General features: G+C 37.6%; 1 protein-coding gene across 5 annotated transcripts in view; it reads left to right on the top strand.

Annotated features, from left to right (window-relative positions):
* Positions 1-13821, top strand: part of TTC7B (tetratricopeptide repeat domain 7B) — a 119068-nt gene extending 105247 nt beyond the window's left edge. For 4 of the 5 annotated variants that reach the window (XM_087725428.1, XM_087725438.1, XM_087725431.1 and 1 more), the window contains one exon: positions 12744-13819. In XM_087725428.1, coding sequence (XP_087581554.1) covers positions 12744-12965 — 222 coding nt within the window. In that variant the 3' untranslated portion in view covers positions 12966-13819. Of the gene's footprint in view, positions 1-12743 lie in introns of all 5 variants that reach the window. The other variant, XM_087725451.1, reaches the window with a different exon arrangement.
* The last annotated feature ends 1925 nt before the right edge of the window (positions 13822-15746 follow it).

Below are 15746 nucleotides of genomic sequence, written 5' to 3'. Positions count from 1 at the left end.
TGAGAAAATACATTTAAAAATTATCTCAAAGTAGAAGAATTGGCCAAAATATGCTTGTTGAATAGAGTAGATACAACACTGAACAAATCTACAAACTGTGTTTTTCGAAATATAAGACGCACCTTTTTTCCTCAAAAAGAAAAAAGGGTGAAAATCTGGGTGCGTCTTGTACACTGAATACAGCATTTTTGGCCTCCTGAATCCCCGCCTCCTTCACCAAAATGGCTGTGCGTAGCCTTTCGGAGGCTTCCAGAGTGCTCATGGGGGTGGGACAAAGATGAGCGAAAAACGGGCTGATTTTTGCTCATTTTTGCCATCCCCCCAGGAGCACTCTGGAAACCTCCTAAAGGCTATGCATGCCCTTTTTTTGACAAAAAGGGCCCATTTTTGCTAAAAATCTCGGTGTGTCTTATAGTCTGGTGCATCTTATACTCCGAAAAATATGGTATGTATGTCTATCTTGTAGATCTACTAACAAAATTATGTATGGCCTTGCTTGTATATGTATGTGTGGTTTACTTAGTTTTGCATTTGTGTAGTTGTAAGCTCATCTACTTTGGCTTAATGTTATATGTTGTTCAGACCACTAGATTTACTCAACAGATGACTATTAAAAATTTTGGGTTTGTTCAATATGCAATTCAAAAGTTTATCTAAATTTTTAGGGTTCTATATATTTGTGAGAATCCCAACTTGGAATAATCACAACTGTCGCCTAAACAAAATAGGATCAAATAAAACAAATTAATATAAGCAAAAGAATATTTTTGTTTCTACCCTGACATCAACTAGGAGACAAACTCTGCATCAAGTGGGAGATCAAACAGGTGCCTGACCAACCTACTGACAACTTTGCCATCCAAAAGGTAGAGGAGGGAACTAGAGGGACAGCTATTCTGGACCTGGTTCAGTACAGAGAAGAAGTGATAGTGGGAGTTGAAGTTGCTGGATCTTTGGGGGAGAATGGCCATGTCATATTGGAATTCCATATAATGCAAACACAAACAATAGAACATAATCAGACTAGTGTCTTAGACTTTTAAAAAAGCTGATTTTAACAAACTTAGAGAGAACTTGGGAAATATTTAATGGATGAAAATCTTAAAGGGGAAATAATTCAAGAAACTTGGGAAACTGAAAAATATGATTATAAAAGCCCAGGTTACATCAATACCACTTAAAAAGAAAAAGAAAAAAATCTAGGAAGAAACCAGATATTTATACAAAGAACTCTCTGATAAATTGGGAGGGAGGGGGGTAGAGAGAGATTCTGAGGCAGAATACCAATAAATAGCCCAAAGTTGCAAAGATGAAGTCGGGAAAACTAAGGCTCAGAATGAAGTAAGACTTGCAACAAATGTCAAAAATAATAAGTTTCAACACATAAAAAATAAGAAGAAAGTCAAGGAAACAATTGGTCCATTAATAAGAAAAGATGACATGGATATAAAGACCATATCTTATATATATATTTTATATCTTAGGAATTTATATATAAAGATATAGTTGATATATATAAAGATTATATCTTTATCAACATCTATGGACTATAGATGACTATGAATCTCTTAAGACCACCCCACCAACACTGACAGACAAGCCACCAGAATCTAAACTGACAGCAAACAGCACTCCTTACTAGCACTGATGATGTTACCTAGTTTGGGTAATGCAACATCTGCAAGAAAACCATCAAGCTCAGAGAGCTCCAAGGACCCCTCTTTATATCTTTTGTCTAGTCTAGTGACACGATAACAATGTTCCAATATTTTAGGGGTTGCCACACAGAAGAAGGGGTTTTCCAAAGCACCAGAAGGCAAGACAAGAAACAATGAATGAAAACTAATAAGGGAGAAAAGCAAAGTAGAACTAAAGAGAAATTTCTTAACAGTGAGAACAATTAACTAGTGGGAAGGCTTGCCTTCAGAAACTGTAGGTGGTCTATCACTGGAGGCTTTTAAAAAGAGACGAGAGTCACTTATATGGAATGGTATAGGGTCCTCTGCTTGTGCAGGGGGTTGGACTAGAAGATCTCCAAGTTCCCTTCCAACTCTTATTCTGTTATTTTCTGAATCTCATCCCCCTACCAGTGTTTTCCATTAACATACAGTACACAAATTTGCCAGCTACTCAGATGGACATGCGTTCCCACATGCTGCTATACATAAATATGTATATGCACATTGAATCTTACCCTTAGTATTCATAAGAGCTCAATTTCTGTCATTAGCTTACTTTTCCCACACAAGTTACAGAATCATTGCACCAGTCAGCTTCTTGAAATAGACATGCAAAAACTTTTTTTATAAATCTAGAATTTCATTTTATGACCTACTAGCTAGGTAAACTAATCCAGCCAATTTTTAGGACTTTTAGCAATGGCAGCAGCTGACTAGTTCAGCTTGTTGCTATAACAGGGAAATAAACTATGACTTAAAGCCAACAATGCAGCAGCTGCAAGTTTTAGTTTTGTACAGAACAGAGAAGATAAAAGCCTTGAAAGTATGATCGTTTGCAGCCCTTGGAAGTATGACAGGTTGCATTCTATATAAGCTTCATTGAACACCTGGACTTTAAACTTTGACATTTGGTGGAGCTAGTTTCTGTTTTCTACTTCTGATAATTGCAGAGATGCGTTTTAAAGCATGTATGAATCAGTCCTCATGCAGCTGAGTTGTGTAGGTGGAAGTAACTACATTGAGGGAAATGTTATGATTTGAACATAAATAGAACTTAGGTCAATAAGCAAATAGGTCTTTTAGAATAGGAACATAAAATATCAGCAAAGCAAATTAAATGCACACATCATTTTTATAGCATAACCTCTCTGTGCTGTGATTTATAAGCATTCCCAACTATAAAAATCAGTTTGCAGCTTAGCAAGATAAGGCTGCTGGGGACAGAAACATATTCTTTATAATCATAGACATTGAATTGATAAAATTTTGTCACTAAACAAAAACTGGGATTATTTTCAGGACTAAACCTGAAGATTTCAATTTCCAGACCCTATAAATAGCCATAAATGTGATTAATATGCAGTAATATCGGCACATCCTGATCTTCATGAGATAGAGCATTTTAATCATAGTAGTCAGACGAGCAGTCAAATGAAATAGCTACCAGTATTTGTTAATTATTACCAGCTGGAAAAAAGGAAAAGCAGAGGAAAAAGAAGCATTGAGTAAGCAAGTGTTACCTATTCCTTAAATGTGTGGATATTATTTTTCCCTCTCCTCTTTCCTTTACTGGATGGTGTGAGTAATTGGATATATTGGTCATAATTTCTATCTAAATCTGTTAGCAGGAATGTAGACCAAGGAAAGCTAACAGAGACATTTCCTGAAAAATCCTTTCCACATGAGTGAACTTATAGTAGTAACAAAATGCTTTCTTAACTTCAGAGTTGTACACTATATTATATTATTTATTTATTAAATTTATCTCACTGTCACATGATTCTGTACAACATAGTTCTCAAACTATTAAACATGCAATTTAGTCATTTCTTAGGGTTTGTTTTTATTTGAAAAAAAAATCCTACAATCAATCCCACTCGTAAAATCAAATATCCTACTATTTGCAAATATTTCTTTCTTATTGGATGGCAGTCCTTCTGTAATGTCAGAATTAATCAGTATTTTCTGCAATCTGTCAAGGCAGCCTCCCTCAGTAACCAAGAAAGAAACCACTCAACTCCATTTTGCAGAATTAAGAGTACTTTTACTGGTCATGAGTAGATAGCAGCTAAGCAAAGCAAGATCTGAGGCAAAAGCACACATAATCATAGATATCAATATGTGACCCAACTCCCTCCCCCTGGTAACCCCATCCCATAGTCCAATCCACACATCCCTCAGATGTCATGTGGGAGATATCTTCAAAAAGCATCATCAGGTTGGTATGTCGGACAGTTGGCCTTGGCGTCAAATCCACTATCTGCAGCATGCGCAGTAGTTAGTGAGAACAACTCCCTTTTTACAATCACTCCTACACTGAAACTTCCCCACCCAAATACCATGCCCCCCCCTCCCTGTTTCAATGGCAGCCGAAAGCAAGTAGCGAAGCAGAGGCTGACACAATCTGTTTCTCCCTAGTTTGCTCTCAGTCATCTCAGTTCCATCCTCCATGGAATTAAATCATTCAAGGTTCCTAGTTCCCTTCACGCTTGCCTTCAATCCATTCTCAGAGTAGCTATGAAAAACCCATGTGAATTTTCAAATGCTAATTTATTTTCAGATGCTTGTAACAGTAAGAGCTCATACTCATGTTCAGTTTGCTGAGGAAGAAAATCAGTTTACTATTTTTGAGGGACACATCATCATGATGTCCATCTAATCTGTTTGCTACTAAGGCAGTTTAAAGCCAGCTTATTTATTCCAATTTGCAAGTTACATTTTCCTTCTTCCAAAAAGGAAAAGATGAACATAAAGGTAACGCATTCAGGAACTGCCATCTTCCCAGCTCCATCCCATATTTATTATGAGGCATTTTGCCTTCCCCCACCATGAATAAGATTGGTTTCATAAAGGGAAAAAAAGAAAGAATATTCCAAATATATAATAGCATTGAAAACTCTGGTTTGAGCTTTGTGATTCTATATCTCCAACCAATACTTCCAAGGCAGCTTTCTTTTAGGGGAGGATTGTTTGACATCTTCTTGTGCCATATCTATCATTGGATGTTGGTGATCATGTTAGCAATCCTATTTTTATCAACAGATGCACAAAAAAGTGCTGTTGAGTTTCGTCCAATCCAGTCCCTTAGATTTTGAAGCCATGATGATGTTCTTCTTCCTGGACCTTGTTTGCCTTCAATCTTTCCTTGGAGGATTAAGTGAAGTATGCGTATTTTTCTGGGTGTCGCATCACATGTCCAAAATATTTTAACTTTTGCTTTTTTATGGTTTTAATGATTTCTCTTGGCTTTCCCAAGTGTCTTATCAAACATTGCTTGACATTGGCTTATGAATCTCCCATTTCTCTGTCAAAATGTGCTTTCTCAGAAGATTGATAGTCCTATGAAACCGTTTCATTGGTGCTACCAAGTAGAAATCATCTAGATTATTGCTGGTCAGAATTCTAATCTGATTGCAATATGCAGTAACCGGTCAACATTTAGTTGGCAGAATCTAAGAAATTGTATCATAATAGAAGTGTAAGGTAAATAATTAAGGCTAAATGAATAATGAACATCAAATATTTGTCTCTCAAATTCATCCCACCTCATCATCCGTTCAGCAGAGTGATTGGTAGCTGGTTTTGCAGTGTGATTGGTAGCTGGTTTTGCCCCTGATCTGTGACATTTGGTAAGAGGAGAAAGGATGGCAGATAATTTGCCAATTTCTGATTTGAGACTACCCCACATTAAATTCTGTCTGACTTCATTGCTGAGGCACAGTACAGGTAATCCTCTGGAGAACAGTGTAATTTAAGGTGCTTTTTTCCTGTCTCAGTTATAATAGAAATACATCCACCAGTTGTCAGCAAGCAAAATCCAGCTGACCATTAGATGGAAGCAGAGAGATACAGACCTTTCTGTAGTCCGGATTTGGAAATCCTAGTACATTCTTGACTAATTTGTTTGATTCCTTTACTTCCTCTCCTCTAATCATTTTAGGTTCAACTGATTTTGGCTTAAGAAGGAAAGATTGGGAAGATATTATAGTGGAAGAGGTTGGTTTACTTTCCCTGTGGGGTTATAACATAATGGCATGCTAAAAAAAACCAGCTACATCTGAAAGATAGATGAATAGGATGGATGAATCGCTTCACATTTTCTGCTTCTGTTCTGTTTTAACAACAACCTCTCCCCCCCCCAAAAAAAAACCCCCATATAAATGGTGGGAAAAGAAGGAGTAGCCTAAAGAAAGTGGATAGAATGAATGAGATGTCATTAATTATAATACAGATCATTCTGAAAGCATTTTCACTTTACAATAGTGTAGTCTGGGCTAGGTAGCGATTGGACCTTATATGGAAATCATAAAATGATCAATGATACAATGCTGGATGATGGGCCCCTCATGTCGATGGCACACAACATACTACTGAGGAAGCACCAAGGATCTTTCTAAGTACTAATGGTGTTTATGATGTGACTAGATTAAAGCCTTTGGGACATCTAGTTGCTTTACAGGAGAAGAAAATCCAAAACTGCAAAAATAGAATTACAGTAGGAAAGTGAACCTAATTACGAACACACAAAAGCTCAACATAGTAAGATTAAATGAAGCAATTACAAATTTACAATCTTAGGCATCAACAAATTGAGATGGACTGGGATGAGACACTTTCAGTGGGAAGATTAAATTGTTTTATTACTGAAGACATGAAAAACAGAAGAAACATTATTGCTTTTAAAGTTAGAAAGGATATAGCAAATCCTGACCCACATTGATAGAGAACCACTTATGAAATGGATATAAAGATGACATTAAGGATGAATGTGAAAAGAGACTGATGAAAATGAAGAAAAAGAAAGCAAACAAAATGTCAGAACAAACCAGGGAAATTGCCAAGAGAAGAAGAAAGACAAATATCTCAGAAAGCAACTTAATAAAGTGTTTCAGAGAATTATTAGAAGAGACAAGAAGCAGTATTACAATATCTGTAAATAAATATAGATTTAAAAATGCCAGTTAGGGCTAAAAGACACGTTTTTACAATTTGTTTATTGATAAGAGACAAGTTCCAGGAATAAGAGATACTAGGGAAGGTACTAAGTTACTATTGTTTATGATATCTGGAAAGCAGAGGGAGTCATTTCTTTTACATTTTTTTCTCTCTACAGTGAGGTTGTTTTTTTTTTTTTTTTGCTTTTTAAATTTGTAGTATTATTTATTATTAATTAATTATTTTTTAACAAAATTATTACAAAGAAAATAAAAAAGCAAAATAGGAAGAGCATCGATACTTTTGAGCTTTGCTATTGAGTATCCAATAGCAGCCAAGAAAACAAACCACCGAATCATCAAATAAATAAATCCAGTTCTCACTTGAGGCACAAATGACAGGACTCAAATTATCCTACTTCAGACACATCAAGCAAAACTCCAGCTCTGTTGAAAAGAATCTAATGATGGGAAAGGTGGAAAGAAAGAGAAGAAAAAGACAACCCGCAACGTGGATAGACTCCATTATAGTGTGATGAGTGCACTATTGGGAAACTTGAAAGAAGAGGTTAGGGATACATCCTCATGGAGAAGATCTAGCTATGAGGTTGTTAGGAATCAAAAACAACTTGATGGCACAAACAAGCCATGTGAAAAAGACCATCTTCTACCTTTAAGGAACATTACAGGTCTATTCCTCCCATAACTCATCACAACGAAAGCAAAAGCTGAGAATGAAGAGTAGACATGTCTTCTCATGGTTCCACATTCTTTTAAGTCACGTAACCTGTAGGACGCGGGGGGGGGGAGGAGAAGGACAACATGTGACCTTCCCTGATTTGCTTACAGGTAGCCAGCAGGAAAGGTTGCGAATCACAATCATGTGACTGTGAAATGCTGCAACCATTATAAACAGGAACTGGTTGCCAAACACCCAGATCACGATCATGTCATCACAGGGTTGCCGGGATGGCCAAATTATGAAGACTGATCCTAACCACTACTCATTTAGAGCTGTCATAACTTTGAACTGCATTTAACCACATGTGCAGTTATCCCTGGCGTCAAAATTTCACTTAACCCAGGATTGGGGTGGAAACCTTAGAATGACATATGGTCTCAACGTTTTGTCTCCATACATTCTCTTTGCTGTTGCCTGAATAGGTCTTTCAGGTCTTTCTAAACTGACTCTTGATTTGACATGAGTAGAAATTTTAGCTGAATAGGAATTCATTTGGTGTGTGTGTAAAAGGGGGGAGGGGGAGAGAGAAGCATTCTGGAAGCATGTTAGACTAATTTTATTTGAAGTTGTAGATAGGCTTCTGAAGTAGATCTTCATTTTCCTTCAAGCAATCACTTTTCTCCTAGGAATGGCCAAAATTGTCTTGATTTATTTCCCACATTCATTACCCTTTTGGTGCAGGAGAAAGTTCAATAAGCAGCAACATTAAGGTTGACATTTTAAAACTCGTGTTACCAAGCTAAAGAGCATTTTCCCTCCGAAACAAATGTTGCTTCTTACTAATACGGGAACAAGCAATTCACTACCTTGGAGATTTGTTGGAGGGGAAGTACGAGGAGGGGAATGGAAAATTAACCATCCCATGCGTTTACACAGCTGAATGTATGCAGCGTACTAGAGGCTGCATTGTAGATAAAAAGGCAAGAATAGGCATGCTAGATAAACAGAAGAGCATAGTGAACACATATGTTGTGTGCAAACATTATTCTGTCTGCTTCAAAGGATTCAGTGAACAATAAAGCCATATATAATTCTGGTTTGACTGGGCAGACTCTTAGCTACAGTGATTCAAAGCAGAGGTTGCTGTACTTACCTGCAGCTCAGCAAACAGCTATTTAGAAGGGTTTGTTGAAGGCTATTGTGTTGAAGAAGCTTCCCCACGTTTTCCCAGCAGCCCACCAAAGAATGGGTTGTCTGTTTACCCAGGAGATTTTGCTGCTGTGAAAGGCAATACCTAGGAGCTTGTTTGGCAAGCAACAAGGGGGGTTAGTTTGTGAAAGGATAGCTGGGGGGGCGGGCAAGGATTACTGTTCTGTTCAAGATCTGGAAGGAAAGGGGACGTGTACTATTATTGAGCCAAAAGTATCCTGCTTTAAAAGGTTAGGTCCTTGTTTTTAGGAGACATAAATGGAAAACCTTTAAAGTTATGGTTTGAAACATTTTTATGTGGTTATGTGTGTTAGGTAAGCTCCCCGTTGGGAGAGCGAGTGCGTTCAGAGAAGCGTTGTGAGAGTTGTGTTGGAGAACACACAAACCAGCATACAGAGACACTGCAGTTTAAGTAGGCTTTTACTTTCGTGGAAATAGAGGTATCAGAGTCCATCAAGCAGTCCAAGTCATACACAGATAAAACAGTCAACCCAACCCAACCGTTAGATTATATTCCTAACAATGTGTCTTCCTGTTTATGCCTCCACACATGTCTACCTAAAGCGCCTTAAAGTTGTTGTTTTTTTAGTACTGCTTTGCATTTATTATCATAAGTGATATGTAAAGTTGAAAACATTAGAAGTGGTAATTCAAGGTCATGACTTTTAACATAAATGATATGTGGGATTAAAATGGAGCCTTGAAGATTACAAATAAGCCATTCCTAACCTCTAATGAATTATTAAGAATGGTGAGTTGAAAGAATGCAGTATTTAATTATTTTAAATCACCATGTGAGTTAGAATTATAGAATCATGGAAGGGACCTTGCAGGCCTGTTAGTCCAAATCGCTGCTTGAGCAAAAGACTTTATACCAAATGATTATCTAATCTCTTCTTGAAAATCTCCAGCAATGGAGCATCCACAACTTCAGGAGGCAAGCCATTCAACTGATTAACTGTTCTCACTGTCAGTAAATTTCTTATAAGATCTTCTGTGACTCTTTCAAACTTTTGACAACCAGGAAGTGTAATCACAAGCACCACAGCAATCTAAATTAGAACCATGCCCCATCCTTATTCTTTATAGAGCAGATTGTTTCATGGTTGAAGTCCAAAATATCTCGAGGTCCTCTAGGTTCTCCATCCCTATCATAGCCTGTAGCCATTGATTGCAAACTCTTGATCACCAAGAGCTGCCCTTAACTTTTGGCAGGGGTGAGGACTATATTGTATTAGACAAACATGCAAAATAGTTATCAATTTCATGTTTTCTCTAGACTTGGGGGATACTTTTTAGATTTTGTTTTATTAAAAAAAAACAATTCCACATTTGTTTTAGATTTACATTACAGTGTGCATGTTTCCTGCACAGTAACAAGAAGCTGTGTCATTGTTTAGTGCTCAGTTCAGAGGAGAAAATGGGAGCTGTTCAAAAGGAAACTGGAGCCTCAAAATGCCATAATTGGTATTCAGGCTGAACCAAAACAAATTAATTTCTGTTTCTGCAACAGAGCCTCCTATTTCCCAATACATTCCATTGCACACAAAGTTCAAGAGATTCATTACACCCCCTTGATATAGAAATGATGCATGATTGTGAATGGAGTAGTGCAGAATTCCTACAAGATTTCAATCGGATGAAGAAAATGCATATGACTACCCTTTTCTCACAGTTTGCATGCACATTGGGACAGTCATGGAAAAAGAGTATGTGAAGAGTACTTTTCCTACGGTGACCTTGTGACTGTTGTAATTGCCAACCTGTAACGTACATAATGTCTAGTTTCATACATGCTTTGTAAGAAATTATTTATTGCAGTTTGTAATGATTTCCTACTGCTTCATTTCCCCCCAAGGTGAGGTTAGCCCCAACCCTATTGGCATTTAGGAAATCCCTCAACCATGGCTTTTGACAGGCTTGAGGGTCCCAGGGAAATAGGGACCCTGCAAGATGGTTATACTGTGTGTAGCATGTTGGTCTATTTCCTGCAGTCTTATACAGTGGTACCTACAGTGGTACTCAACTGCTTTGAAACTCATCAAATTTGGTACTCAATGCATTTTGACATGAAAAATTTGTCCCAGTACTCATTATTTGTTTAGTACTCAACACACAAGCTAGAACTTGTCGATGTGACTCACTACATTATTCCTTATCAGAAAAATTTGGTACTCATCGTTTTTGATACTCGTAAATTAAGGTTGAGTACTGAAGTACCACTGCATTTGTGTTTAAATTGTGTTTAATTGTTTTATATTTGTTTTATTTGTATACTGTCCAGAGATACATTTGTGAGATGGGAGGATGTATAAATATGGTAAATAAATAAGCAAACCAAAAATCTTTACAGAGACTTTACTTTTCTTTAAACCAGAAACACCCAACCAGAGGATTTTGTTACTGTAAATTTACAATAAAAATAATGTTAGTACTATTTTTAGTTAGTACGACAATAGTTTGTACTGGCTTTGGTTTCTTGTCTGGACCACTCCTGAAAGGCTGGTATCAGTCTTGCAAGTTTGAAAGCAGTTCTCCCACCTTTGCCTTTACTTTCTAGACAACTAGGGAGAGTTTCTTCTGGGATGCTTTCCCTGCCCCTGTTCATTCTTGTGGGTTGAGATATATTTTTTTCTGACCATTATCTAGGCTGCAGCTCTTCCAGTTTGTGTGTGTTAAGGTGATTCTCATAGCCTATTATAATATATCTGTATATAGTTGGTATGGTAAAAATACGGTAAGTTACTAACTTCGCTTATTTGCAAATTAGATGAGAAATATTTGTGACATTCCAAAAGTAAACTGTTTCTCCTATCTTTTCTGCCTGTAACTCAAGAGCTCTTGAAATTGAAATGTTGTAACAGACAGCCCATTAAACCGTTGGAAGTATTCCTTTTGGACTGTATAGCACTATTAACAGTATGCTTAAATATAGAATAAAAACAGGAAATACATGAAAAACAGAAGATCATGAAATAAATAATAAAAAAAACAATAAAAGCAATAATATAAGAGAGCCAGTTTGGGCTAGTGGTTAAGGCATAAGGTTAGAAACTGGGAGATCATACATTGTAGCCCACCTTAGCCATGAAAGCTAACTGGGTGACCTTGGGTCCGTCACTCTCTCATAGCCCAAGTCACCTCACATGAACTTTTTGTGGGAAAAATAGGAGGAGGAAGTTTCATTAGACATGTTCGCCACCTTGAGTTATTTATAAAAATATTGATAAACATGGAATGTAAAATAAATAATTAACATTTCAAGAATTTGAAATGAGTTGCTATGCTGGAGGGGATCAGATTGGAAATGGTTGCCCTCTTGTTATCTAGCCTTATTGCCACAGATTTACCATACTTTTCGGAGTATAAGACACATCTTTTTCCCTCAAAAAAGTGGCTGAAAATCTGGGTGCATCTTATACACTGAATATAGCATTTTTGGCCTAAAACCCACCTCCCATGCAAAAATGGCTGTGCATAGCCTTTAGGAGGCTTACATATTGCTCCTGGGGGCTAAGGAGGACAAAAAAGAGCAGAAAAGGGCCATTTTTGCCCTGCCCGGCCCCCAGGAGCACTCTATAAGCCTCCTAAAGGCTATGCACAGCCATTTTTGCATGGGAGGTGGGTTTTAGGCCAAAAATGCTATATTCAGTGTATAAGATGCACCCAGATTTTCAGCCACTTTTTTGAGGGAAAAAGATGTGTCTTATACTCCGAAAAGTATGGTAAATCTGTGGCAATAAGGCTAGATAACAAGAGGGCAACCATTTCCAATCTGATCCCCTCCAGCATAGCAACTCATTTCAAATTCTTGAAATGTTAATTATTTATTTTACATTCCATGTTTATCAATATTTTTATAAATAACTCAAGGTGGCGAACATGTCTAATGAAACTTGCTCTTTTTTTTCTTACAAAAAATGGACCCATTTTAGCAAAAAAACCTGGCCATTTTTTGCTCGTTTGTGGGCTCCCCCAGTACCCAGGAGCACTCTACAAGCCTCCTAAAGGCTATGCATTCCCTTTTTTTGACAAAAAACAGGCCGTTTTTGGAAGGTTTGCAGAGTGAAAAAAAAATTTTTTTTTAATTTGCCTCTTCAAAATCTTGGTGCATCTTATACTCTGATGCATCTTATACTTCGAAAAATATGGTACCAGTTGTATTCAGTATAATTATACTGCTCTTTTTCATATTAGGATTTGATTGCGGTTGTTTTTAATGCTACTTCCTTTTTCTAGGCTCTAATTCTTCATCAGCTTGGCCGGTACAGCTTGGCCGAGAAGATCCTTCGGGATGCTGTCCAGGTGAACTCAACGGCCCATGAAGTTTGGAATGGCCTTGGGGTGGTTCTGCAAGCTCAGGGTAATGATGATGCAGCCACAGAATGTTTCCTGACGGCACTGGAGCTTGAAGCCAGTAGCCCTGTTGTCCCTTTCACCATCATCCCTCGAATCCTTTGAAAGGCAGGCTGCTCATCCTGCTTCAGCTGAACTTGAGAATGTGAGCTAATCTTTCCTTCTGACTCCAAGGGGCAGCTCTTCACCCTGAGAGGTAACAAATACAACTGCAGGCAATCTGCTCATTTCTGTCGGGTGTCCAACGCGGGAAAGCAATATAGGATGTAAATCAGTGAAGAAAAATTAGAAAAGAGAAGGAAATAAACACACATGCACACTTTAAGCCACCATGTATGTATTGTCTACATTTTTGCCACATAGTCATTTCGAAACCTGATGCTTATTGTTCAAATGGATATTGTGCCATATTTTGTTAGGTGACATCAGAGTGTTATGTAAAAACTCTAAATAGAATCAGTGATAGATAATAGATTCAGGTTAAAAATTCAGTGGCAGAGCAAAGCCTATTTTTAACCAAGCCTGTCAAAGACCTGTTCTCTTCGTGGCTTTCAACCTCTCTGGAGCTCAGAATCAAAATGTGAAATTTGCTGTGTTCCATCTTGTATGGTAGTCCAGCCCAGCAAATCAGCTGAAAGGTTATGTTTTGAGTTGTTAATAGCTGTGATGTGTAGCTAATTGTTATTTCTTGTATTTAGAAGAAAGGTTGTGTACAAGAATATTTATATTTTACCAGCGTATGCCTGTTGAAATGAAAAAGAAATGAAAATATTAGTTATTTAAGTTTAACTTTTTTATGTGAATCCAGAGTTTATTTATCAATGGAAATATGTAAAAAAGATGCTAAAAATAGAATATTTACCGACATTCCTTATGAAGTATACACTACCTTGGCTCAATGGAAAGATTATGTTAATAATAAAATAATTTTTGAATGCATACAATGCTTGTCATTTTTATTTGATAGCTGGATGAAAATAATTAGAACTGACTCATGACATGGCCAAATTATGTGCATCCCAGTTGAACTACTATTGTGCATAAGTGTATTAAACAATAGTACATTATATATTTATTATGTATTAATGCTAATTAATTGATTAAATCATTAAAGCCAAATACTTTTGATAAAACTCTTAAACCTTGGGACACTGTGACTGTCATAAATATGAGTCACTTGTCAAGCGTTCCAATGTAAATCATGTGACCATGGGGCTGCTGCAATGGTTATAAGTGTGAAAAATGGTGATAGGTCACTTTTTTATTGCTGTTGTAACTTCTAATGGTCACTGAGTGAACTGTTTTAAGTAGAGGACTACCTGTATACCTGGGTATCATCAGCATATTAATGATACTGCACCTCAAATGTGGAAGCGGGGGGAAAAGGACAGAGCATAATGGCACCCCTACAGTCATAAGTCACTGGGCCAAACATCCTCCTCCTTCAATGTAGACTGAATTTTTCCCCCTTAAGAAGAACAGAACAACTGTAAAATAGGGTTCCCAATTCCCAACCTCTGCAAGTAGCCAAGTAAGATACATGACCAATCATATCAAAAGGTGTCAAGAGAGCCAAAAACTCAGGAGTATGCATACCCTCGCCAGGTCCTGACACAGCCATTAAGATGACTAAAGCCATCTCACTACACATGGCCCTGATTCCCTGATTAAAAGGTATCAAGATAATCCATTTCTAGAACGTTGCATAGGAAGTTGACCACTGCCAGATCAAAAACATTCCCCCCCAAAAAGAAAGATTGGATGCCAGCTAATAGTTATATAAGACCCCTCATATCCAGACATGAGCCCTTTCAAAAAAAAGGGGGTGTGTGTGGACCACAGCTTTCAAACTTTTAGGCAACTCCTATAGCAACACATTGACAGATTTGAATGGATTCCTTGAGTCAGCTACTGTGCCATTATTAGTAATATAAGCATGTAGATATATATTTTAGTATTGCCTAGCACAATCTTATGCATTGTTATTTTATTATATTTTTTGTTTAAAAAAAGCCATTATGTTCAGGGACAAATACTTCCAGACAGAGAATTGCAACCAAAAAGGCCATTTGAAAGATTGTAGTTTTTCAACTGTGATCTAATACGATTTCTTTCTATGTGCTGTTATCCTAAAATGCAAATTAGATATTTGGTTTAGGTAAAAGGCCAGATCATTGGTGGGTTGCTCCCGGTTTGGCCTGGATTGGGTGAACCGGTAGTGGCAGCGGTGGGAGGCTCCGCCCCACCTCCCACCCAGACCCTTCTGCGCATGTGCAAAAGCATTGCATGCGAGCGCACACACGTGCACAAGCAAATCAGTAGTAAACAAAATTGAAACCCACCACTGGGCCAGATCCATCATTAAATGACCACCCAGTTCCTGATTATGCTTTCTTTCTGGTTCCCTGTGCAATTATTCATTTGGCTCTTTTCTTTGATTAATGCCAATTCTCTCATTAATTCAACTGATGTAGTGTAAAAAAAACAACTGCATAGCGTTGTAATTTTGCCCTTACAGCAACAGTTCCCAAGAATACTGCAGGTGCCTCACACAAACAGGATGCCAACATTTGAACAGAATCCAAGTTGTGTTGAATCACAGGTGTTCTCACTGAAAAACGTTCAGTATTTTCCTGTTTTTGCTTGAAATCAGCAACACGTTTTTGGCGATTATTAATGACATTTTTAAAATCATTTTTGAAAGTGCGCAGATCTGCAGAAACCACTTTGGGAAGGGGATGAACAACATGCCACTGATAGGCACCATATTGCTAATTAGGGGACTGGAGGCGAAACAATGAACGGTTGCAGTAACTGGGCATGGCTGGTCTAGTAAAGATAAGGACCAGGGGAGACATGATATCGGTGTTCCAATATTTGAGGGGC

The sequence above is a fragment of the Thamnophis sirtalis genome, unplaced genomic scaffold (genome assembly GCF_051295495.1).
Source record: "Thamnophis sirtalis isolate CommonGarterSnake01/CBP01778 unplaced genomic scaffold, rThaSir2_p1.2 scaffold_1, whole genome shotgun sequence".
NCBI lineage: Eukaryota > Metazoa > Chordata > Lepidosauria > Squamata > Natricidae > Thamnophis > Thamnophis sirtalis.
The sequence above is the reverse complement of the archived record's forward strand: the minus strand, read 5'-3'. Positions and strand labels throughout refer to the sequence as shown.